The sequence below is a fragment of a genome, unplaced genomic scaffold (genome assembly GCF_019419815.1).
Source record: "Pyrus x bretschneideri cultivar Hongxiangsu unplaced genomic scaffold, Pyrus_bretschneideri_v1 Contig13, whole genome shotgun sequence".
Lineage (NCBI taxonomy): Eukaryota > Viridiplantae > Streptophyta > Magnoliopsida > Rosales > Rosaceae > Pyrus > Pyrus x bretschneideri.
The window spans coordinates 5037109-5064706 of NW_025999424.1; the positions used below are offsets into that span (position 1 = coordinate 5037109).

At 34.4% G+C, this 27598-nt stretch overlaps 4 protein-coding genes across 4 annotated transcripts; 3 read left to right on the forward strand and 1 right to left on the reverse strand.

Annotated features, from left to right (window-relative positions):
• Positions 1-7825: 7825 nt before the first annotated feature.
• On the forward strand, positions 7826-9209 carry LOC125474884 (30S ribosomal protein 3, chloroplastic-like). Its single transcript, XM_048579091.1, has 2 exons — positions 7826-8194; positions 8770-9209. Exons 1-2 carry the CDS (start codon positions 7913-7915, stop codon positions 9049-9051), a joined length of 564 nt encoding a protein of 187 aa, XP_048435048.1. The 5' UTR covers positions 7826-7912; the 3' UTR covers positions 9052-9209.
• A 406-nt stretch (positions 9210-9615) lies between these two features.
• On the reverse strand, positions 9616-14053 carry LOC125474883 (ubiquitin receptor RAD23d-like). The gene is made up of 11 exons (XM_048579090.1): positions 13833-14053; positions 13002-13163; positions 12575-12628; positions 12106-12194; positions 11411-11633; positions 10625-10780; positions 10480-10545; positions 10322-10369; positions 10102-10211; positions 9938-10016; positions 9616-9829 (listed from the first exon to the last, which is right to left on the reverse strand). The coding sequence occupies exons 1-11, from the start codon at positions 13896-13898 to the stop codon at positions 9713-9715; spliced, it is 1170 nt and encodes a 389-aa protein (XP_048435047.1). The 5' UTR covers positions 13899-14053; the 3' UTR covers positions 9616-9712.
• Positions 14054-15467: 1414 nt separating this feature from the next.
• Positions 15468-17537, forward strand: LOC125474885 (cell division cycle protein 123 homolog). Its single transcript, XM_048579092.1, has 2 exons — positions 15468-15543; positions 16011-17537. Exon 2 carries the CDS (start codon positions 16074-16076, stop codon positions 17082-17084), a length of 1011 nt encoding a protein of 336 aa, XP_048435049.1. The 5' UTR covers positions 15468-15543; positions 16011-16073; the 3' UTR covers positions 17085-17537.
• A 6536-nt stretch (positions 17538-24073) lies between these two features.
• LOC125474787 (cytokinin hydroxylase-like) lies at positions 24074-27101 on the forward strand. The gene is made up of 5 exons (XM_048578767.1): positions 24074-24353; positions 24439-24665; positions 24875-25119; positions 25606-25984; positions 26667-27101. Exons 1-5 carry the CDS (start codon positions 24074-24076, stop codon positions 27090-27092), a joined length of 1557 nt encoding a protein of 518 aa, XP_048434724.1. The 3' UTR covers positions 27093-27101.
• Positions 27102-27598: the final 497 nt, after the last annotated feature.

Below are 27598 nucleotides of genomic sequence, written 5' to 3' on the forward strand. Positions count from 1 at the left end.
TTACTAATAGTCAACTAGAATATGCGTACACACTTTTTTTTTTAATCGGAAGGAGAGAGGGAGAGAGAAAACGTGGGTGGAAGTGAGAGGTTTTTGTTTTTTTTTTAATGTTAGATATTATGCTTCAATAAATAAAAAAATTGAGTTATGTAAAATTACGTTATTGCTCATAATTTTTTGTGTGATAGAAAACTAAATGGTCTTTTCACCTCTTTTGGTTGACAAAGAGTTCTATTAATATAGGTAGTTTAGATATTAATTTAAAATGATTGTAATTTTATATTTGTTTTTAATAAACTTAGGAATCACTCAAATATACGAGATGAAATTGATGCATGAGCGGGTCCAACAGTTTCTACCTCTCATGTGGAAAGCGAGCAAAGGAGATATGAATATTTTTAAAAGACAAAAATTGATCAAAGCATTGTGCGTGGCAGCAGAACGAGGGCATGTGGAGTATATTACTTCTTTTCTCAAATATTCCACACTTCACTTTGATGATGTTAAGAACGAAAAAGGCCAGAACCTGTACCAAATTGCCGCTGAATGCCGTCACCACAAAATTTATAATCTTATACATGTCCACGATCAGTTGCGCAAGAATGGTAAAGGAATTTACTTATATCCTGTTGACGAACTGAATAGAGTGGGGACAACAGAATCCCTTATGGGGAAGAAAGATAACTTTGGCAATAATATGCTACATACGGTGGCAACTATTAGCCCATCGTCACAAATTCATGACATTCAAGGTGCAGCTTTGCAAATGCAAAGAGAACTACAATGGTTCAAGGTGACTACTTATCTGTCTATCCAACCACATAAGCTTATATTTATGAAATATTTTGCCTACATGTTGGTTTATATATATATTTTTGTGTCTATAATTTTCTCGTACTCCTTCACATATTTTTGCCACTTATTTATTCAATTTCAAAGAAAAAGAAGAGAAAGCATAAATTATTCTCTTTAAAAATAAAAAATTAAAACAAAGATTTTGTCCACATGCACAAGCACAACGAGAAAAAAAAATGAAATTAAAAAGGGAAACATTATTATTTAACTACCTACTATACTATCATCTTACATGCTTAACTATTGATTTTGGGTTATCTGGTGTCTCAAACGACAAAAGTTCAAGGATTTATATGAAGAGATAAAGATTTCAGAGTCACAGCCATAAATAATTTTGTCAAAAAAAATGCAGGAGGTAGAGAGGATTGCAAATCCCAAGGATTGTGAATCTGTAAACAAAGATGATAAGACACCACGAAAAGTATTTATGGAGAATCACAAAGAATTGGGGAAGGATGCGGAAAAGTCAATGAAGGAAACAGCAACTTCTTGTACAATTGTAGGTGCTCTCATTGTCACCATCATGTTTGCTGCAGCATTAATAGTTCTCGGTGGAAATGATAAAAATGATGAAAAGGCAGGTCCTTCTACATTCTTAACTAATAAGGTATACACAACTTTTATAGTTTCAGATGCAATCTCGCTCTTTTCTTCGACAACCTCGGTTATCATGTTTTTGGGCATTCTCACATCACGTTATATAGAAGATGATTTCTACAAATCTTTGCCCACAAAAATGATAATAGGCCTTCTCACCCTCTTTTTATCTATTGCCACAATGATGATTGTTTTTTCTTGTGGCCTTTACATTATGCTTGATTATAATTCATTCATTGTTGTCCCAAGCATTTTGCTTGCCACTGTTCCAGTTACCTCCTTCATCTGGATGCAATTGCCGTTGCTTGTTGAGTTATTCATTTCTACTTTTGGACGGGGAATATTTTATAGGAACCAGAAAAATTTGTTTTGAATTTCTATGTTATCTTTAGTTGGGTTTGGATTTGCTATTTTTTCAGAAACTTGTAAAGAGAAACCAAGTTATGCACTTTCTATTTGTCCAATTATGTATACGTATTCTATTTGACAACTGTGTATGCGCTTTCATTTGACAACTATGTATGCGCTTTCGATCCTTAAAGAATTTCAACTTCAATTTATATTTTTGAGCTTTCTTTTTTGATGAATTTCTATTTTGCGTTAGTTACTAAGACAAGCTATATAGGCTCTACTTTAAAGTCGATAATATGAATTCATTCAAGAAATCCCAAAAGGGGGAAAAGTGCATCAAAGACATAACAATTAAAATACCGGAGGACATGCGGACATGGTAATTCGTTGCGTGACAGGACCAAGACCAAAGACATCATATTTATGAAAATTACACATACATCTAAGAATGTTTTAACTTTGAAAAGACGATTCACGTGTTACTATCGTAAAATGTATTTCGAACATGAGAAACCTTTCCACAAATGTTATCAACATTAACAACAATAGATGTATCATGACTTGTAATATATTAGCTCGTATTTCGAATAAAGAAAAATTAGTATCCGATCCATATTTACTTATGTTTATTGACTGAGACCTTATTAGTTTTCAGATTTTGATCGAAGTCTCTAGCATTAATGTTTTTACATGTCAGTTACATAATTTTTTAAAATAAAAATTAGTAATTGATTTACGGTTTTAATACTCACACCTCTATTAAACTCCTAACTAATTTTCAATTCAAAACATTTCCAAAATAAAAAATAAAAGTTTGTACTCGTTAAGTTTTTATAAAAAGATACTCATTCATATAATTTTTCAATTTTTTTTAGTCTTAAATGTACACATTCTTAAAAATACCAATATGTGATATGTAAAATGGACTATGTTTTAATACAAAATGTACCCATTTTTTTTAATATAAAATCCATTCAATTTTTTTCTAGTCCATTTTTTAAACTTGTACGGCTACATTCTTTTTCGTTTATTTAAAAATGTATCCATGTCAAGTTTAATCGAATAAATTCACAAATGTTATTAAGCATAATATCTATTTTATTTTTTGTGGTTATGAAGAATGTACCCACGTTTTGGTACAATTTTGATGAATGTACCCATGTTTAGATATATAAATATATATATATATGTATGTATGTATGTATGTATGTTTGTATTGGTATGTTATAGATATTGTATTAAAGTGTGATTGTGTAAATCTTAGATAGAATTGGTTACTAGTTATCCCTACTAGGATTGTATTTCCTTGGACGACAAGGATTCTTCTCCTCGCTACTACTATAAATAAAGTCAAAGGTACTGTGTTGTGTAACTAATTGAAGTCTTAGTGTGATTAGTTAGTAATCATTATTGGAAAGTGTATATAAACTCAATTGTAACTCTTAGATCATCTCCAAATGAGATGCCAAATTGTCCACATAAGCTATAACAGTAAAAAAAGACAGCCATTAATTGTTTCCAACCGAAATGTCAAATCATATGTGGCATGACATGGAATGGCAGCAAAGGGACTTGTTGTCAAATTTGACAGCAACTTCAAATTTTTTTTACTAATTATTAAATGTCATTTATTAGTTGATTGTTGAACGGTAGAGTTGGTTAAAACACTACCTATTTCTTCTTTTTTAATCAGCAAATTTGTTTCAATTTAAGCAATTGATTGTTGAACAGTAGAGTTTGTTTAAAACACAACCTATTTATTCTTTTTTTAATTAGCAAATTTGTTTCAATTTAAGCAACATTGCTGCTTTGTAAAATACAGTGATTCGTTCTTCAACAGGTACCGTTTGTTATTTAGTGAACATGCCCCAAATTTTTTCAGACTCATCTTCTGATTCAGTAGAGGAGCATTTTTGGAGTATTGTTAGGGCTAGTTTGGTATTGATGTGCTTTTTAAAAAAATTGATTTTGTGAGAATAAACAATTGTAAAATAAAGTAGTTATGTGTTTGGTAAATTTTTTTTTTAAAAAGTGCTTTAACAAAAAAAAAAAAAAAAAAAAAAACAGTATTTAAGTGTTTGGTAACATTTATATAAAAATGATGTGTAGATGTTAAATGATTAAAAATGGTATAATATTAAATGTTATAATAATTTAATTTTTTTTCTTTTATAATTTTTTTTATTTATGATCTCTCCTACATTCACTCTCTCCCCTCTCCCTCATCTCAACTTCACCGGATCTTCGAGCATCAACGTCTCCGACCACACCTTCAAGGATGGACAAATTTGTTGAGGTATAAAATTAAATAAATAAATGGTTTTTTTATTGGGTTTTAAATTAGGGTTTTGTTATTGAATTTGATGAATTTCTTTGTGTCGTGCAAATAAGATTGGTTGGCATCTTATTAATTTATTGGGTGTTAATTTGGTGAATTCCTTGCGGATGAGAATCATCATTCCTGTTACCGGAGAAATCATCGGTCCTCTTATCACCCTAAGCATTTCCGTCAATTAAATTAATTTATGGGTTATTTTTTAAGTTTATTTTACTATTTAATCATCGCATTTGATCGTGTGTAGGATCTGAAATGAGGGGAGGGATAATCGTTGGTGCTGTGGTGGTCAATGTCGAGCGGGAGTGGGAGGGACGACGGCGGTCCTAGCGGTCTGATGCGGTGGGAGAATGAGGGAATAGGAAAGAGATCCTTCCAGTTGTTTTAGGGATTGTCATTTTGTAAAACTAACGAGGGTGTTATTGAAATTTAGAAAGTTTCATTAACATTGCACTGTAGCTCTGCCTGTTTTGAAGAAAAAAACTGTTTTTTTCAAAGTTATGATTTGCTGCTTCATGATTTTGGCTTTTTTTTCACCCTCAACGGTAATTAAAAACTAATTTTAATGTGTTTACCAAACATTAAAAAAACCCCCCAACTTTTTCTCTTACCTGCTTTTTTTTTTATAATTTCAGCTGTGCCAAACTGGTACTTAATTTTGAGTCTGATGAAGAACTGGAAAGGCTGGAATTGGATTATTTGTATTAGTATTAATTAATATGATTTTTATTATGAATTATTTATACGTAAAATTTAAAGTATCAGACAGAATTAAGAAAAAAATAATAATGTAATGAAATAATAGTTTAATTTGACATATTGGGTGGAGTGCAAAACATGAAAATATATCAAAATGTCACATAAGCTATCAAATTTAAATTTTAGGTTCAAAATTTGACATCTCCTTTGAACATTGTCTTTATAAGGTATCACCCGCCTCTCTGCCTAACCGCTTCTCTTCCATCCTGATCTGCTTCCTGCGATTTTCTCTGTTCTTCCAAATCTGAATCGTCTTCTTTTCTGATCTTCTTTGATCTTCTACCTCTTCTCTGATATTGCTCAGCAATTCCATGGCGTCTTGAAGTTCTTCGCTTGTGAATCCAGAGGTCATCGTGTGAAAAAGACTACAGCATACACATCAAGGTTAACTTACAAGTACTTAATTACTATCATTACTATCTATCTTGCTTTTACTTGTTTTTACTTCTCTTTGATTGTGTTTATTTCACTTTGGTGGATTGTGCGTTGGCTCTGCAGGATGAATCTAGCTAGCAGCCTTACCGTGAGGACTTTGCCACACCCTTGCTACTGAAGCAAGTTGGGTCATCTCTGTCAATTACCGTTTAGCCCCTGAAAGCCATCTCGCCTGGTCTGCTGCATATAATGATAGATTATTAGTGCGTTTAAACGAGTGACTTTAAACAGGTGCATTCACTTGTTTAATAGAAGTTTTAATGGGCTTACATCGAGGCATGATTTATTAAAGTGTAAACTATACTATAAAATCTCTCCAAATTCTTCACTTTTATATATCATGATTGAATACAATCGGACTTTTATAGACTCCTTTAAAATCTAAATTGAATACACAGATTCTATGGACTTTCATAAACTCATTAAAAATTCTTATTGAATGACCTTGAGCTTTCATAGATTCATTTAAAATTCTGATTGAATACTCAATTGAATACGCCCTTCTAAAATTCCAGACTTACCTTCCCATAACATACAGCATCCTCTTCCTACAACATGCGAATTTTTTTGAATTAAATTTGGAAAAGGGGTTTTATAACTTTAATCCTTCAAGAATATTGAAATTTAAAATAAACCTAGTGTTATATTACATATTGATTATAGTCCTTTGATGTGTCCTTAATTCAAAATAATTAATGTGTATTTTATTTAATGTCTCCCATTAAATATTTAAATTTATTAATAATACAAATTTTAATTTATTTTTTTACCCAAAAAAAAAAGTTTTTTTAATTTATTAATTTAACATTCTTCAAATTTGAAAGACTCAATTAATGTACTTAAATGTTAGTACCTAAATGTATTATATTGAATTAATGTATTTAAATGTTAGTACTGAAATGTATGTACCGAAATATATGCACCAAAATGTATTATATTAAATTAAAGTACCTAAATGTGTGTACCGAAATGTATGCACCTAAATGTTAGTACTAAAAATGTATATACCGAAATGTATTATATTGAATTAATGTACCTAAATGTGTGTATCAAAATGTATGTGACGAAATGTGTGTACCTAAATGTATGCACCACAAATGTATAATAATGAATTTAATGTACCTAAATGAATAAGACAAAGTACATTGAAATATATTGTATAACAAAAATTAGTTTATCTAAATGTTTACAACAAAATATATTACGATGAATGAAATGAAAATTATAATTATAATGATATAAAATTAATCCATGAAAATTAGGAAGAAAAAAGGAAATTATTAAAACATCAAAATATAATTAATAAATGAGGAAATTAATGTATCAAGGGACTAAAATTAGATTTTGATTTTACTCATGGTTTTAGTCTAATAGTCATATTTGCCAAGGATTAGAATGAATAGATATAAACAATAATTGGGGTATTTATGATATATTCATTAATCTCCAAAGTGAGTTACAAGTGGTATTACATATGTACTTCATTGATGTTGGACAAAAGACTACCATTTACACTTAACTAATATTTACACATATAACTCGCAACATTTGCCTTCAAGTTGGAGCATGGATGTCATTCATGCCCAACTTATTGAGCGAGTTTGAAAACACACTACTAGACACATATGTAGTAAGCATGTCAGCTAGTTGATCTTCATATCCCACAAACGGAAAAGCAATAATTCCAACATCTAGTTTTTCCTTGATAAAATGCCGATCAATATCCACATGCTTTGTACGATCAAGTTGCACGGAATTATGAGCAATCTATATAGCATCCTTGTTAATTATCACAATGGAGATTCTTAGCATCCTTGGGTTTAAAACCAAAATCCCTTAACAACATCTTCAACCACAACAACTCACACACTCCATAAGCCATACCACGGAACTCAACTTTTGCACTTGATCTAGCAACCACTTTCTGTTTCTTGCTTCTCCAAGTAACTAGATTACCACCCATAAGCATTAAGTATCCAGATGTAGACCTCCGATCAGAAATAGAACTTGCCTAAAATGCATTTGTATGCCCTTCAACATTTAAATAACTATTCTCGGAGAAAACCAAGCTCTTGCCTGGAGTCATATTCAAATATCTCCAAAATACAAATTACTGCATCCATATGAGCTTTACTACTAGAATACAAAAACTAGCTTACCACACTAACTGCATATACGATATCAAGGTGCGTGTGGGACAAGTTGATTAACACCCCCACAAGCCTTTGGTATTGCTCCTTGTGAATAGGAACTTGATCCGAAAATATACCCAAACACTGATTCTGCTCAATCAGAATACCCCCTCCCAGCAGAACAACCACCGAGTTATGTTTCATCTTGGGTCCGGTTTGGATTGGGCTAGCCAGCTAGATTTAATCTGGGTCTTTCAACCTTGGGCCTGGGTTACCAGACGAGCCCAAAGAACCAGTGACAAACGAGCCCCCCCCAAGGGGTGGGGAGAGGAGAGAGAGAGAGAGAGATGGCATTTTATCCTCTCACAATCCCTTCACATAAACAGATATCTGTCTCTGAGTCTCCACTCAAAGCGGAAGATAACAACTTAAACAGAAGAAGAAGAATATGTTATCTGTGGGAATGGGAATAGAGTGCAAGGCAAACCTGAACGCCGCCGTATTGCGGCTGAAGCTGCCGCAGCAAAAGCTTCTATTTGTCAACAGTGTTAATCAACGAGCATTGAATTTGAAGCCGAAGACTTGTTCTTTCTCTGTTTCTCACTCGCTGCCAGAGCTGAGGCTCGGACATACTCGTGCCGCAAGAAACGTCAGGCTCTCCGCCGCCGCCGAGTCTCTGGTCGCCGAAGAAACGGCCACCGATGACGACAACACCGCCCCGGAAAAAGAGGTCTCTTTTTTTCTCCTCCTCAGCATCCCTGTTGGGTTTTTGTGTTCCGTGTCTGTCTTGTTCTGTAATTTAGAACTGTGACATTTTGATATTCCTTAACATTAAGGTTAATTCATAATTGGGTTTATCAACAATTATATGCTGAGCTGAGTTGAATGAATTTCTTTTTATCTTTTCTCTGGATTTTTTCTGAGGTTGTAGAATTTGAAATTTATCTTACTCAGTTATAAGCATGAAACCATACTTATGGATTGTTCTAAAGGGGCTAAAAGCGTTTTCCTCACGACTTGAAACGTTTCTGGCAAAGTTTGCCGAAATTTTTTAAAGTGCTTATGCATTAGAAAACTCTCTTTAGTTCTAAGTGCTTCTTCTAAAGCACTTGGATTTCAAAAAGAAAATACTTCAACGTTCTTGTGATAAAAGGGCTTCTATAGAAAGTGCTTAATATAATTGGTTACTTGAATTTACCTTCTGATTTCACACACTTTTCCAATTACCAAATACAAGTATTAGGTCTGAAAAACACTGCTCTTATAGTTATAGCTGAACTTTGTTTCTGTTTTTGGATGATATAGAAGCTGGGAGTGGTGGTGAAGCCATTTGAGAAACCGAGGCTCGTATTGAAGTTTATTTGGATGGAAAAGAACATCGGCATTGCGCTGGACCAGATGATACCCGGCCATGGCTCCATCCCTCTCAGCCCCTATTACTTCTGGCCGAGGAAAGATGCGTGGGAGGAGCTCAAGGTCTTGCTCGAAAGCAAGCCCTGGATATCTCAGAAGCAGATGATTATCCTTCTCAATCAGGCTACCGATATCATCAATTTGTGGCAGCAGAGCGGCGGCAACCTGGCGTAAGCTTTTATGTAGAAAATCCTAGTTTTAAGCTGCTGTGTCTGTGTTATAGTTAGCAATGCCTCTTTTGCAACACATTTTGGTTGTTTGCGAATCACATTGTGTTAAATTTTCTTATCTCTCTTCAGATGATATCGACTGTATCTTCCGAGTTCCGATCACATTTCGCTGTTCGTTCAAACTTCGTTTCGTTTTTGCAATTGAACCGTGTAGTTCAATATGTTCATATGCATCCATCGATGCCATTGTTACGCAAGAGATTCTTCTGGCAAAGTGCATTTCGTGTTCGATCTTAATCGACTGTCTTGATCTCTTGACCAAAAGCTACATGTCTTCGATAGCAGCTTTCACAGCGACTGCTGCGTAAGCATCTTCGGAGTACTTGAACATGAATACGAATTACGAAAACCATACTGGGGTTAGGTACGAAAGTAAAAAACCGAAATCATCTACTTTTTTCAAGAGAAAAATTCTGTATATAATATGGTAACCAATATTTAAAAACAGAGAAGTTATGCCATAAAAAGGGGATCGACACCATCTACTTGGGGATACAAGACAAATAGCTGGAATAAGAGTATAAGAAACCCTATTGAACTTAAACCCACATGGCAAAGTGTTCAGACACAGAAAAGACAGACCAAAGAAAACCCAAACGCCATCATCATTCCTCAAACTCGTGCATGTGATCAAGAAGATAGTTGGCGGCCAGCTCCTCGTTCTTGTTGCACGCAAAGTATACCTCCAGTACTAGTGCTCGATCGAAACCCATAGCTTCAAGCTGCAAGCAAAAGCTTCGAATTGTCAATCACGACCTAAACAATGATACTTCACACATACCAAGCGGAAAAAGTGCACTTGTCACATGCATAGAGAAAATACTACTTACGCGTTCAATGGCCTCTCGCTCTTCAGGGGTGACGGTCACAGCCTGTGGCACTGCTGCACCCAACTGCTCCAATAGGTTCCTGAAACATATAGAGTTCAATAACTTTGAACCGTGTGCATTCAATTATCAACTAAGAAATGGGCAAGTAGAGCAAATTTTCTAACCCTTCACCCCCTTCAACGGGTTCATTAATCAAGCGTAAGAAGTCAGCTTGATGAGCTTGAATGAGCTGCATTAGATGTGGATTTTGTTTCCCCAACTCTTGAAGCATAGGCTGCAACAAGGTAAACCGCCATGAGTCCTCAAATTATAATTAGAATGACAATCTCCGCCAAACTGAGAAAATTAAAGGAGAACAAAATAAAATCAGCAAATAAATAATACCTGCAGAATTTGAGGGTTTGCCTGTACCATAGCTCGCAAGGCTTGGAACTGAAATGGTGAATTGGAAACTCAGATACCACTCTCAGCCCCGCAAAAATAGCAAAAAGCAGACTCACAAATACAAAGATGCATATATATATATATATATATATATATACCTGTGGACTGTTGCGCAGAAAATCCAAATTGCCTGCACCAGCATTTGCACCCATATTGGGAAGGCCCTGATTCAACGAGTAGAGTTAATCAGTTCACCTTATACGTTATAATGAGGTACATAGATTACTAATCAACAATATCTACCTGGGGAAAAAGATCAAGTGGGTTTGCATTGGGCCCACCAGTAGGTGCTGCCGGTTGCGGAGCCTGAGCTGGAAGATTTGCTGCCGGAGGATTTGCTGCTTGTTCACCAGCAGGAACTTGGGCCGGTGGTGGGACTTCAGCTTGTTCAGGAATGCCCTAACATGGTGACATGTATAGCAAATTATCAGTTTCTGTGTCAATCTGATAGTAACGCCTAAACATGCTTGCTAATGCATATAGGGATACCATATACAGGAATCAAAACAAGTAATTGATGAGGATTAAAAGACCAACAAAGTATAAATTTCCTTTTTCCAATTTTCTTCAAGGCCATGACAGCAAACTTGTACAAAAATAAAACTTAGAATATATGACAAAAACATCTGGTGGTCATCAATCTATAATCTGTCTTATAAGTTATAATCCAACTCAAATCACCCGCCAATTTCAACTGTATATGTAGTTCTGAAGGGAAAGGATCATAACCAACACCATTAAGCATCATCATTATAAAAGTGAATATCACAAAGTACAAGATGTTTATCAACAGAAAGCATAATGGTTCTGATATAAACAGAGAGACAAAATATGTTTGTCTACTGCTAAATGACACAGGTGTTAGATAGAAAAACAGAAACACACCTACAAATTAATCAAGTTTAATATATTAACTAGTAATTTTTTTTCTTCCTCATTTCTGTAATCAAACTTCCTTTTCTATCTAAATTTCCCAACTAGCAACATGAAAACAAATAAAGAATCAAAATATCCAAGTTGAGTACTCACAGAATATAGATACTCAACAGCCCTTTCAGGGTTGTTAAAAGCAGCCCGTAAAGCACGGATAACAGTTTCCCGATCCCAACTTCCTCCACCCATATCTAGAATCTGCTGAACGGTAGACTCTAAAGTAGTTCCTGCAACTAAGTTTGACGCAGCTTGGCCATACACATCTGATCTTGAATCAGTAGGAGCTACAACAGCAGCAGTTTGGGCGGCAGGCTGTGACCTGGACCAAAGGATGTAATAGAATTATATATTACATATAAAACCTTGAAATGCAGGTTGTATGGTAAACAACAAAGACAACCTTAATGAGTTAGTACTTCTTAAAAAGAGTCAATAAATGAAATTAATAACACTTACAAAAGGGCCATTTATTGGGAACTCAAAATTATTAAATGATAAATAAAAAATTGAAAAAGAAAGGAATGAGCAAGGGATAAAAGCATATTGTACACCCAAAACCATAAACTACTCTAAAAGTTTAGGAACCATTTGAAAATTGAAATTTCTTCCTCTATTTTGGTAAAATTATATAATATGAATAAAATATGTAGTTTCACTAATTGAAATGTTTTATAGTTCATATTGCTCTCAGCAGTCAGTAAAAATATTACCATAGAGTTAACATCTATAAGTTTCTGTCAAACTATTTTAGATGAGTGATTCAAAAGAAAATCCAAGGTGTGAAAGTATACTCTGCCACAGCTGGCGCAGGAGCTGGAGCAGGAGCTGGAGCTGCTGGGGGTGGTGTTGCCGAAGTAGGTGCAGTGCTAGCAGGTTGGGGCTGCAAAAACATAGCCCACGTAAGATGTACTTTCAAAAACAAATATAAACTGCTTATTTTTGTATTGTACACCTCATAATGAGTGGCTAGATAATGAACATCTATACGCCTACAATTCACCAGAAAGTATATGCAACTTCATAAGTACAATTCCCAAACAAGAATCCCCCATAAATCATTCCGCCCATATTCACAGAAACCTCTTCCTAGGTAATGAAAAGCAAATCTGCTTCCAAGGTTTGTTCATTAAGGAAAAAGAAGAAGATTTTTTCTATCCATGGAGTCAATAAAAAGATTATTAGAATCACATGTAGAACCAATGTGAAAAAAAGTCAATCCAAAACAATGATAAAAAAACACAGAAAATGAGCTGACTTTACCTGACTTGTGGCTGCACCTTGCTTACTGGAGGCTCCGGCTGGTGAGGCCTTAGGCTGCAATTGTTAATTAGAACATAGTTACGTAATTAGCATCTGTAGTATAATTATAATCATAAGTTTATTAAAAACGCCATATACTTGCTATAACAGTATAGTAATACGATTATAAGATCAACAGACAACTCATAAAACGAAACAACATAAACCAATCAAAGTGAGATAAGTAATGGTTATCGCATAACCAACTTGATGCTTAATATTCTCTTTAAGGTCAACAAGTCGATTTCAAAATTCTTTCTTGTAAAGATTGAATAAAATAGTATATATAAGCACAGTTTCATATCTCGCAATTACAAATCCTGTAAATAAAAATTAAACCCCTTCGTTTCTTAAGTAATCCCGACAATTGTAAGAACAGCACTCTCACCTTGGTTAACATTATCACAATAAAACTATTTTCAGCAACATTATTTGCTTCTAGAGTTGTGTCATCCTTGAGAACTTTCCCCTGATGAATAAGCATCTGCTGCGGGGCAGGGTACACATCTGCACCCTGTACCGTCTCTATAATTGTCTTGACATCAGCAACCTGGGAGAAAGGATTAGCACAATAATTACCACACTGAGCTGGACGTCATAAAAAAAAAAAAGGATACAAAAAAGCTGTTGAGTAACCAAAAGTGAATGCATGAGTTGCTTAGTGTCCTGCATATTAAGTGGGCTAAGTAACGAAGCAGGAACTTGAAATAAATCAGTTCGATCTTTCATTCATCCAATCTTGTGTAGGCTTGAGATTATCCCATTCACTTATAAACCAGGACTTCGAATCAACGTATATAGGATAAAAGATTACAGATTGAGTCCAAATTAACTAAAAAACTAAACGCCCACAGAAGTGCATCCCTACTCCAATAAACATGAACCTCTCCGAGCGATCAAAGCTGAAAAATTCCGCAACAATGTCAATGTTTGACCATAACACTAACGCTAAAGCTACAGAATTTGCACAACTGGACAACAAATTCACTAAAACTTCACCCAAATTCTACAATTATGCAAACACAATACAGCGAACAATCAAACAATCTGAACTGAAACTATACCGGGGCGCGAAAAGCCCTAATTAGTATTCAATCCCCAAAAACCCTAATTACCCAAAATCTGAAGCGATTAACATCCCAAATTAAGCACAAAAGTAATTGAATTTTCCGCCTCCGATGATTAATTATTGAAAATTTGTATATGCGTGTGTTTATACCGTCTCTTCGGGTTTCACTTCGATCTCGAAGTTGGTGCCCTTCAAAGTCTTGACAAAAACCTTCATCGTCTTCTTCAACTTGTACGATTCGGCCCAATTCGTAGAGTTCCGATTCTCCGGCAAGACTCCGATCTCCGGTTGCCGCCGGTCACGTTTTCCAGAAAGAGAGAGGAGAGAGAAACGCGAGAGAGAGAGAGAGAGAGCTCGAAGTCACTGTGATAACGAAAAGCAGTAGTCTTTGTTCTCTCGCTTATATAGTAGCTACAGGATGTAGAAGCAGCGTTCCTCTAAACTGGTGATTTCTCATGTAGTAGTTCTATAGCCAATGATATCATGCCACGTGTACGATTCATGTCTATTATATGTGAGGCATGGGAGATGGAATTGGCTTCGTGAAGAAGTTAGGGAGGATTTGGACTTCGGAGATTACCCAAGTTTATGAAATATTTTTTTCGAAAAAAAGAAGAAGAAAATTTACAAAACGATATATAGTTTGGATAATACTTATTAATACGAATGTATGGGTGTAAGTGGAACGTTTGGAGTTAAAATGAAAATTCAGCTATCGTTGTCTTTCGGAATCAATGGGCGAAATCATCGAGGATTTAACTTATGTAATCCTCTCAAGAAGTGGGTCTAATTCACATTTGCTAAATTTTATGGGTTGGGTAATTTTTTTTTTTTTTTGACAAACGATAATATTAGTGGATTAAATTGTTAGTTGTAAGAATGAAGAGAAATCGAATCTACACCATAGTACACGAACATGATTGTTCTTGCTATTAATGCGAAGCGCCATCTGCTATGGATTTGGTAATTAGATTTTGCAATTTTTCATGAAAGCTACAATATGCTGATATTTTTCTTATGGACTTGGCTTCTCTGCCCTCACAATTCCCATACACTCTTATCCGATCCTATTTGTGCGGTTACGGTTAAGTCACGTTAATATTTTATATTATTATTGTTTTTTGTCTTATTATCCTTATAAAAAATTAATATAAAATATTGACATGACTTAACCGTGATAGCACAAAATAAGAGGGATGGAAGTGTATGGAAACTACGAAGCCGGGTCCTTTTCTTATTTATAACAACTGTACTGCAAGAATGATAGACATTAAAATTCTCTCTTTTCTATTTTTGGGTGTGCTTTATATATTGGCCAATGACAATAGAAATATAAACAAAAAACAATAAAGTATGATGCACTCAATGAATATACTCTACCTCTAAGCATTGCAAACATAGATTCTTTTCGCCTCTTTCGATATCAATTTTTATTAGCTACCTATTCATTGTGGGTAGGGTGTAAATCACTTTAATACCAAACGGTCTCATATAATAAATCACTTTAATATCAAATTTTTATTAGTTACCTATTCTAAGTTTAATAAAAACGATCTCATATAATAAATCACTTTAATACTCTACTTAGTTACAATTTCATACTATCAAACTCAGCAAAATGATAGGAGATGCAAGTTTAACTATTCAAGTAAAATTTCGAAACGGAGGCCCAACCCAACAACACAAAGGACTGTAGGCACAAACAAAACGTGTCGGCCAAACTTTCGGAACGGAGGCCCAGCCCAACAACACAAAACCTAGGAATTATAGAAACAAGCGTCCCCAAAAATACCAAAGCCTTCGCATTACTTGACTCTTCTTCTCCGTTCGCTCGAGGATTTTGTCTCTGAACTCAATTCAGGTACACAGATTCTCTCACCGGTTCTTCGTTTGGGCACCAACAAAGTCTCGAACTTGAAACTATTGAATTAGTTCGCATGTTGTTTTCCACTGCCTGAGGAACCGACAGAAATCTAGGACTGCCATTTAACTGACTGTCTTCAAATCTTATCAAACATCCTCAATTTTTATTTTATTTTTTTTTCTATTGTGTTTGAATTTTTCGTAGTTTCCTATGTCGTGGATTTGTTATGGTGTTAACGTTTGCCATATTTGTCGTCCCTGTAACGGATTTCATGCATGAAATGTTTGACTGGTGAAAGAATGGTTACTGTTTGATGCTGAATTGTACTTCTGATGATGTTTGCTTATCTGGGTTCGATTTAGTTGATGTTCATTGGAAAATTTTCATTAGTTTATCTTAAAAGTTATTTTCTTTTTCGATCTTCGAATTTTATTACTAAGAGATAAATTTTTGTGGTAATTTAGACTACCGGATAGCCCGAAAAACCGGTGATTGGAAGTGTTTGATTTATACACTGAGCAAAAGAAATGAAGGAAGAAGAAGTGAATAGATGCCAGATACAGGAATGGTACCCGAAGTTTAAATCTGTGTCTATCAAAACCCGAATTCATGAGCTTCCTGAATCCTTTGTCCAGTACCTTCTGGATGATTCGGGCCCCTTCCTTCTCCCTGTTTCAATCTCAAATGACGATGCGTTTCCTAATAGAATTCATAATCCGGAGGAGGAAGACGACTATCAAGTATCAGAAGGGTCTGGTGATGAGTCGGAGCAGCCTTCTCTGCCGCCTTCTTTCCCTGAGCTTGAGTTGGAGATCAAGGAATCGATTGAGTCCCTTGGAGGGTCTGTGTTCCCTAAGCTGAACTGGAGTGCACCAAAAGACTCGGCTTGGATCAGCACTACTGGGAGTCTCAGATGCTCTTCGTTCAGTGAGATTGCGCTCTTGCTACGATCGTCTGACTCATTGGTCCATGATCTGTGTCACGCATATGATTCCTGCAGTGACAAAACCTCATCAAGGCCTAGGAGTTTCTTCCTTGCACTGCGGAAATGGTACCAATCTCTGAAGCCAGAGATGGAGTTCCGTTGCTTTGTACGAAATCAGAACTTAGTTGGAATTTCCCAACGTGAGGTCACTACTTGTTATCCTGCTCTGATTGAAAAGAAAGACAGCCTTCAAGCGTTGATCGAAGACTTTTTCGTGGATAAATTGATGTCGAGATTTGAATCAGAAAACTACACCTTTGATGTCTGTGTGACAAAGGATGATCGCGTTAAGGTTGTGGATTTCAACCCATGGGGCGCATTTACGCTACCTCTGATGTTTACATGGGAGGAATTGGATCAGACTCATAGTGAACAAGGAGATGGTGTCAACTTCAGAGTCGTAGAGAGCCAGTTATCTGTTAGGCCAGGTTTGAAGACAGCAGTGCCGTTTGATTATTTGGACACTGGCGCCGGGAGTGGCTGGGATCAAGTTATCAGAAATGTTAATGAAGAGTTGCAGCAACAAACTAGGAATGCTCAAGCAGGTGCCTAAGGTCATCATCGGTTCGATCTTTCAGGTTCAAGTTCCCTAAGCAAGCAACAAAGTTTTGCAGTGATAGTTTCTGTGTCTATTACTATTATCCTAGATCTTCATCAATGTTAATCTGTTGATGCATCTGTTAAGATTGATCCAGTTCGAAATTCGATTGTGGTCTGATGGCTTCTACTTCCTCTGCCTCCTTCTGATCTGCAGTATATATTAAATGTTCGCAATTAACACGTTATCCGACTCAAAAGTTACACGAATATTAAGAAAATGAATTTTTTCTTATGATCGTGAATTCGTGATAATAAATACGAGTTGCATTTTTATATTATTTGGGTGTTGATCAATCCGTATGTAAACTCAAAAATTTTGCTTTGTAATGTATAGAGAGATACCAAATGTGTATCAACGTAACGTTAGTGTTACGGGTGTTTTAGCTATGAAATTTGGTTTCCACTACTACTAACTTTATTTTTAATTTCAGCCATTCATTTTTCGTTCCCCTCAGTACTATATTTCATTAAAAGAATATTACAAATTTCTTGCAGTTTTATACTCAAGAAAAAACAAAAACAATCAGTAACTGATGTAACAAAAAAATCAAATACCATGCAAAATACCATGGTTTTGTTCTCCATTTCATAGGCTCTATAACTTTTGTGCCTCATGGCCTTAATTTGAAGGGCAACTTGCCCTATAAGAATCTTTTTCTTGCTGTCCTACAGTAACCTGCATATGTGCATGTTTTGATGTTTTCGCCCTTCCCATCCTTTTTGACTCGTACACTCAACAATTCCTCTCTAATCTTTATCCTCCCTTTACATAATTAAATTCTTAAAGTTATGGTCATTTAATCAAAGAGCAGATTATGATTCTGGAAGTCCTTTCCGCTAACGATAACAAGTTTTAATCTTAGTTTTAACAGTAATTAAACATTTGGATTAGTATTACGCACCGACGAACCAATCATTAACGTCCGGTAAGGGCACTGCGTATAGATGGAACATATCCACAGATTCTTGGAAACTGTTAATTAAGCTACCTACCTCTTTTAGCAGGTCTTGATCAACTGTTAATGCAGATGTTTATGTATTAGTTTAGTTTGATCAATTCTTCATGGAGATATCTAAACTTGTTTACTTTCGGCTGGGTTCCCAGTTCCCTGAGCCCCAGTTGTGTATCGGGGAGATATCTAAACAGATTAGAAGATACGCTGTGTATATCAACCATCAAAGCTGATCGAATACTTACAGTAGTGGCTGCTAATTGAGCTTTACTTACTGTTCATACTTCATCTCACTGTTCTAAAAATTCCTGACTAACGCCGCGTTAGAAAGCTAGCCATCATCCTGATTAATCTCTAAGCATTTGAAAATTAAAAAAGGAAGCTTAGACCTCCTTAGGTATCCGCCTAACCCGCCTAGGTCGGGAATATCACTTAGATAGAAAATCGATAACTTTCATTTTGCATTTTAATTTTGTTCAATAAATTGTAAGAGACTTGTTGAATGCTTTGGTGAACACTTATTATATACTTGTTTCTAATATTTTCAATATTTTCTAATACTTTAATCTACATTTCATTTTATTTTGCAATTTATGATTCTCAATACAATTAAGTAATATAAGCACTTATTTATACGATATAAATAAATTTAATTAAATCTGCCTAGACCCCTTCTTGCCGCCTAGAATTTAGGCTCCAGACAACCGCTCGACTGGTCCTAGCGTCTTTTAGAACCTTACTTCATCCCATCATCAATCTACACTATCTATGCTACGCATGTACATTATAGAGTGAGACATACAATTGCATACCTGAATGAATGTGATTTAGATTGTCAATCTGAATCATTAATTACGTTGATTGTGATGTTAATGTGTGATATTCATATTTACAAACGACTGGAGAGTGTCAAACAATCACAAACAAGAACTAAAAATATCTGATGTGTAATTCGTATAATTAGTCATATGTCAATATTTTTGTGATCGTGAGATTAAAGTATCGACAAAATCTATTGACGATGTATTGATTATATATCTGTATTGTTATCTGCACCGGTTCTGTATTTAATAATGCAGTATCCGTAACCACCTTTCGAATTATTTTCCACCTGCAGCCTGGAGGCACCATCTGCAAGAGCAGAGAGAAGAGTCTGAGAAGAAAGCTGCTGTGTAAGATGGTGGAAGGGCATGTGCAACCCAATAAGGAATTAAGAAGAAGCACTGCACGAGGCAAATAATTGATAATGTTATTAATTGATGCAAATCATGCAACGCAATGGGATGAAATTCATCTATCTGATTTACCTGCATTTACAAAAGCTTTACGTACGCATATATTTATGTAAAAGTTGTATCACAAGTTGCAGGAGAGAAATAATCCTGCACCATGAATTCGATTAATCGTGCGTTTTTAGCAAAGATTAACAAATAATTAGACCTCATTCGATGACTTTAACCTTGATTCCACATCACACTGACACAAAATGTCATGAGCATCTCCTTTGGATTTATTTTTTTAATTTTACTTATTCTTTTGGTAATCACCTTTGGAATTAAAATTGACTCAAAAGGTCCACCAAGTCAAAGTAGTCTACTGAGGAACGCAATGGCCTAAAACCCCAAGTCACACATGGATTTCACATATATTTTTAGATTAAGTTATCATTAGGAAATACTTAAACCAAATGTTAATGTAATATTGCATCAAAACTCGATGTATATATTAGACTGAGTGAATAAAAAAAATCACATGATAAATTATGTAAAATGAAATTTGTGTTTTTTACTTGTATCTTGTCACCTCTTGAGAATTCATATAACTTTTTATGGATGTTGTGCATAAACCTTAGCTATGTAATATATATAAATATAGAGGTTGATCATTAAGAGATTTTTAGATATTTAGAATATGTTTGTCATTGCCTAAGTTAAGTTCTATTTAACAAATGTTTTTGAAGCATAGTAAACGTGTTTTTCTGAGTAATTCGATTTAATAAAAAAAATGTATAAACATCTTAGTTAATACATGAAAGATATAAGAGAAAAACGAAAACAAGAAGACTTTGGCTAATCATGAGGGCAGAGAACTATAGGTCACATGCAAGATTATAAAAATGCAAACTGATTGAAACTGCTGAATATTGTTGTCAAACTAAAGAAAGTTAAAGTTTCACCAGAAAATCAATTGAGAATATGGGGAGTAGTCCAACCTCTTATGAGTTTTTGCATGGTTTGGTCTCTCACCGATGTGAAATTTTGTCCTCACATTCTCACATGCCCCCACATATGGTTAATTTTCAAGCCTAACGCATGGATAACACAAATGGGGTGACGTATGTTAGCAGTAATGAATTCAAGCTCAAGCATTTGAGATTGAAGAGGAAGGAAGAAAAGTGGGAAAAGTAGAGAGAGAGACTGAGAGAGAGAGAAGTGTGGCAAATTAATTAGTTGTTGATTAACGTGCTTATTTCTATTGGTAATATATTATTTGGTTTTAAAATTTTGGGAAGCGTTTTTACTCACCACCTTAAACTTTAGTATGTGGTTACCATACACCTAATCATTGTCATTTCACTTAATCTTGGTTAACTTTTTTCAAAATTGAAAAGGTAACATTTAATGTGAAAGTAACTATAGTTACATGAAATGACACATGACAAATAATTAGGTGCATCATGAGCATATACACCATAGTTATGATGATAAACAAAAATACATTCATATTTTAGTCTTCCTAGCATTATTCATAATACAATGGTTAAACTCATCCCCTCACATATATGTTTGATAATTGCTATGCACGTTCTTCCCTGCCGTTAAAATTGAATCCCAAACAAATTCAACTTTCCACTTTTCAGTAAAATTAAGGATTCGATTTTAACACAACATATGGTTAAAAATGAAAATGTAACCACTACAATTGCCCCGTGCCCCTCCCAACCAAAGAATATTTCACCCAATTTCCTTCTTATTTTATGTGCACGTTTATTCATTAATATATATAGAACGACTACAACAAAGATTTGGGTGTAGTCAAATGATGATTTTGAAGAAATTTAAAAAAAATTTTAACGTGATAGATTTGATAGAATTATAAAATCCTTACAACTTTTAAACGGATTTTAAAGGATTCTTATAGACTTTGATTAAATATTTGAATGGATTTTAAGAGGATTTCTTGTCATTTAAAAAAATTACTTTTTAAATAGAAAATAAGATCAAAAATAAAAAAAACTTGAAAAAAAATAATGAAAAACTTTGCCCAATTCTCCTCAGTAATCCCAATCTCCATGGTCCTTCACCAGAAGAAAAAAAATATTTTACCCTGATTTTTCTTCCTAACCCAAAATGCTCATGCTAAACCAGATTTTCTCCCAACTATAGACTAGATTATTTACAACAAAAAAAATGTTGCCACCATCCTTCTCCTTCAACCTGCGAGCCTCTTCTATTCAACTTGCAAGCCACCATCTTTTGCCTCTTCCTTATAAAAATAAACGAGTAACTAATTTTTATTATAATAATACATTCCAATACAATTTGTGTTCTTCATTTAAGTACATTAATTCATTTAATATATTTCGGTATATCCATCGATACAGACATTTAGGGAGTAAATAACTTTTGATACATACATTTTGGTATTCATATATAGGTATATTTAATATAATATCATTTGGTACAGACATTGGGTACATAAATTTCAATACATATATTTTGGTACAGACGTCCCCAAGGGACACCCACACTGTGATTGGCGGCCACATTGTGAATTGGCTTTGGTTGTTTGATTTAGGGAATGTATTTTAATTTAATGTATAAAAAAATAATATTTTGGTACAAGCATTTAAGTTTATTATAATATATTTCGGTACAAATATTTGGATATAGATATTTCGGTAAAGGCATTTTAAATTATTTGATTTATTAGATCTTGAGGTTTAATGAACTTTTTTTCGTTTTCAGCAATTCATCAAAGAATGGAGAGATTTTTCAGTGTGATCGGTACACGGGGTGGTACACCACGTGTCACTATACAAATGGTGGGATATGTGTGCTAAAAGTTAATAACTTAAAAAATAAAATTTCCCACAATTTCTATTAAAACACGTGGTGTACCACTTGTGTTCTCATCACAATGAAAAATTTCTCCAAAAAATGAATCGAGTACAAAGAAGTCAATTTAATATATTTCACTAAAGTCATTTCTGTACATTTATATTTACATATTTTTCTTATGTGTCACTAATTTCTTTTAATGTTTCTTATTCAGATTTATTTATAACTAGAAGAACTAAGGGGGGGGTGTATTCAATTAGAATTTTGAGGGATTTTAATTCTTTTAATGAGTCTAGGGGTATTCAATCAGGATTTTAAATGATTCTATGAAATTCAAGGTGTATTCAATTAGAATTTTAAGATAGTTTATTAAAATCCTTAGAAATCTGGGTGTATTCAATTAGGATTTTAAAGAAGTTTATAACATTCTAGGTGTATTCAATTAGAAATTGATTTTAAAGAATTTGAGAAAGTTGAGAAATTAGAGGGAATTGGAGAGATTTCGTAGTGTATTTTAAGCATCCACAAATCTCACCTCTCCCTATGAGATTTCGAGGGAATTGAATCAAAATTTTATATGAAATCTCTACAAATCAATTAAACTCCATAAAAATGGGGGTGTATTCAATTGAGAATATGAGAGAATTTAATGGATTTATAAATTCATGAATTTTTATGGAGTTTAATTGATTTGTAGAGATTCCATATAAAAATTTGGTTCAATTCCCTCGAAATTTCATAGGGAGAGGTGAGATTTGTGGATGCTTAAAATACACTACAAAATCTCTCCAATTCCCTCTAATTCCTCAACTGTTCCAAATTCTCTAAATTCTAATTCTAATTGAATACACCTGAAATGTTATAAACTTCTTTAAAATTCTAATTGAATACACTCGGATTTTTAAGGATTTTAATAAACTATCTTAAAATCCTGATTGAATACACATTGAATTTCAGAGAATCACTTAAAATCCTGACTGAATACCCCTAGATTCATTAAAAGAATTAAAATCCCTCAAAATCCCAATTGAATACACCCCCCTAAAATGTGCATATTAATAAAATTACAATTTTAAAGTGGATACATTAAATAAAAATACACATAAAATAACAAAAATAGAATATGATTTTCAATAAAATTACACTTCAAGGGATTAAAATCAATATATAATCAAATACTAGATTTATAAAAAAAAAAATCAAGCTTTTTCATAGACTAATGTTTTTTTTTTTTTTTTTTGTCAATTTCAAGGACTAATGTTAAAAACCCTTTTACTTATGGAAGAGAGAGAAGAGGAGAATAATGGATTTGAAATCCTAGGATAAGGTGGGATTTTCATTTTGTCTTGGTTATATATAGATTTTGCTCTCAAATATTGCAAAATCCACTACTTAATAAATACAAAATCTTTAATTTTATAAATATCTATTAAAATATCAATTTATTACACTAGATTTGGATGGATTTTATAAATATCGATTTATTACAAAATCTTTAATTTTTTAATGCACCTAGATTTGGATGGATTTTATAAATATCTATTAAAATATCAATTTATTACACCTAGATTTGCATGGATTTAAAACTTTCTATTAAAATCCTAATTGACTTAATTATGATTTTAAAATCTTTTAAAATCCTCTCAAATCCTAGTTTGATTACACCCTTATTCTATTAAATAAAATCGGTTATATAAATTGTAGAACGTCAAGCGTTACACTATACATATGTCCTAATTTAAAATTGCTGACTTTGACAAAAATAAAATTTTAATTGCTGACAAGCCTTCCTCTTGGCCAATATAAATTGGGGTGGTCGCTACTTCACATTACACACACAATCTCTCTTATTTGAGTGTGAGACGCCAGAAATTTGCAAGATAAAAAATCCTCTGTTTTTCTTCATCTAGTTTTATTTGATCACCACCATGGCTGCGGTGCTCTTAACAACCCTACTGGTCATATTTCTTAGCTTATTACTAAGAGTTGCTTACGACACTCTCTCATGCTACTTCCTAACCCCAAGACGCATCAAGAAAATCATGGAAAAGCAAGGAGTGCGTGGCCCTAAACCCCGCCCTCTCAACGGCAACATCTTGGACATGGCCACCCTTGTCGCCAAATCGACCTTTCACGACATGCACACGATCAACCACGACATCGTCGGCCGGCTCCTGCCCCATTATGTCGCATGGTCCAAACAACATGGTTCGTAAATTCTTTCAATTTGATCACCACATCGATCACTATATAATTTTTTGTGTCTTTTTATGATATTTGAGTTGGGTTTTAGGAAAAAGATTCATATATTGGAATGGAATCGAACCCCGGATGTGCTTGTCGGAGACTGAATTGATCAAGGAGCTTTTGTCCAAGTACAGCTCCATCTCCGGCAGGTCATGGCTTCAACAGCAAGGCTCCAAGCATTTCATCGGCCGCGGATTACTGATGGCCAATGGCGCAGATTGGTACCATCAGCGCCACATCATTGCACCGGTATTCACAGGAGATAGACTCAAGGTATGAATATGATGATTCTTAATGTTTCCATTATGTATGGTATCCGTTATTAACATTCCAAAAATATCATTATTGAATTCTCTCTCGCAAAAAAAAAATAAAATAAAATAAAGAGGAATATGACAGTGCATAAAGACTATTTTACAGTGTTAATAACAATTTCCTAACTGGAATTATTGTGATGAATTAAAAATTGCAATTTTGATTAGAGCTATGCGGGGTACATGGTGGAATGCACTAAAGAGATGCTCCTATCGCTGAAAAATGAGATAGAGATTTCAGGGAAAAAGGAGTTTGAGATTGGAGAATACATGACAAGGCTCACAGCTGACATAATTTCGAGGACGGAGTTCGATAGCAGCTACGAGATGGGGAAGCAGATATTTCGACTGCTCACTGTTCTGCAGCAACTATGCGCCCAAGCAAGCAGGCACTTGTGCCTTCCCGGAAGCCGGTTAGTAGTACACAAAAGGATTTGAGGTGCATTTTAGGGAGGATATTTAATTGAATTCGTTTATGTTTCATAAATAATAAAAACAGCCAATAGATTTCTTTTACGTGATCGCATTTTCTTATACGTGATCGCATTTTCTTATTCTTAATTTCTTTGGCAGATTCCATATTTTTCCAATAAGCTTCTCTTTTTTGACCTTTTTATTTTATTTGATTTGGTAGATTCCGTAGTTATTATAGTTTTTCATGTTTTTCCATGTTTTCCATGTTTTTCCATGTTTTTCATGTTTTTCCATGTTTTTCCATGTTTTTCCAATAAATTTCTTTGGCAGATTCCATAGTTATTATAGTTTGTTCTTGGTCAATTGTCCATCACTTTCAAGAGTTAGTTGTTGAACGGCTTCAAACCCATGACTTATGTACTAATTATTTTTGTAGGTCAAACTAATTTCTTTTTGATATTCTGAAGTTTTGAATTGGATTTCAGGTTTTTCCCAAGTAAATACAACAGAGAAATAAAATCTCTGAAAATGGAGGTGGAGAGGCTGCTGATGGAGATAATCCAGAGCCGAAAGGACAGCTTTGAGATCGGTCGGAGTAGTTCTAATGGAAATGATTTGCTGGGGATGTTGCTCAATGAGATGCAGAAAAAAAGAGGGAATGGTTTCAGCTTAAACTTGCAGTTAATCATGGATGAATGCAAGACATTCTTCTTTGCAGGACATGAAACAACTGCTCTTTTACTCAGTTGGACTGTCATGTTATTAGCCAGCAATCCCTCTTGGCAAGAAAAGGTTAGGGCTGAGGTGAAGCAAGTATGCAATGGTGGAACTCCATCTGTTGATCAACTTTCCAAGCTCACTTTGGTAACCAAGCTTGCTTTATATCTTTCTAATTATTGTTTGCTTATAGTTGTTTTGGTGGTTTGGTATGGTGGCATTTAGGCCATGAAATTACTAAAAAGTTAAGGTATTGAGAAGGGACAAGATATTATAGCCACTAAGCAATGCTTCCAAAATTCTTAAACAAATATAGATTTTTAGGCTTAAGCCTAAAGGCTAAAACTCCACACCTACGTGTAAACTTAAGTTCGGATTTTACTCGCTTGTATTAAATTAAGTGACTACAGTTCTAACAAATTTTCAATTTAATTACTAGAACTGTAATTAAATTAAGTGACCACAGTTCTAAAATTCCACATATCAGCCACCTAAGGTGGTATAGAAACGTGATATAAAAACATGGTATGAATATCATCACTCACTTAATTATGAAAATGCTAATTATAAAAAACCCAGAACACCAAATTGAAGTTTTTTAAAAGGAGATTAGCTGATAATGGAGGTCAAATTAGTCAAAAGGCTTGGCAGCGGCAGTGCCTTGCATGTCTAGTAATCATAAAAGCTTCAATAAGCCTTGCCAAGCTAGCTAGGTCATGCCTTTAATTATATCTTTAATTAATATGTTTTTTCTGAACCATGTTCCTAGAGTTTTAGTCTGAGCTTATTGGTCACATATATATATATATATTTGTTTGATTTGTTGCAGTTAAATATGGTAATAAATGAATCACTGAGGCTGTATCCACCAGCAACGGTTCTACCTCGAATGGCTTTTGAGGACATCAAACTCGGCGACTTACATATTCCAAAGGGGCTATCAATATGGATTCCAGTGCTGGCTATTCACCACAGTGAAGAGTTATGGGGTAAAGATGCAAATGAGTTCAACCCTGAAAGATTTGCTTCCAAGTCCTTCACACCCGGGAGGTTCATTCCGTTTGCTACTGGTCCAAGAAATTGTATCGGTCAATCTTTCGCTATGATGGAAGCTAAGATCATATTAGCGATGTTAATCTCGCGATTTAGCTTTACTGTTTCGCCTAATTATCGTCATGCTCCGGTTATTGTCCTCACCATCAAACCTAAGTATGGTGTTCAAGTATGCTTGACCCCCATAGACCCTCCAAAATAGCATACTGATTTTGGGATTAGTGTGCATGATGTGTTTGACATTTGAGGAGCTAGGGAACTTGAGACGGAATTTTAGCCAACTCTATCCTTTTAATTTTTGTTTCTTGGGTTATACATAGGGAAGAGAATGGGATTGGCGTGGTGTTTGAGCGGATTAACAAAAGAGTAAATGTCAATAAAAATGAATCACAATGATTATTGTCGCTTTTAGCCTAATATTGATGATATAGCCGCCCTTGATGTATATATGTTATATTATCAAATTGTTAATTTACTACATTCACGTTTATTTTCAATGTAAGTGCATACTTACAATCCTAGAGTTATTTAAAGGTCAAAACTTGCATTTATATGATGAAACAACTACCGATATAAACTAATTAAGGCAATCGAAACACACACAAATCGATGAATTAAACATGGTTTCTTCTAGGGGTGGGTAGGTTCGGCACGATTTTAAGTGAAATCAAAACTTTTTGCGGTTCGATTTGGTGCGGTTTTGAAGTC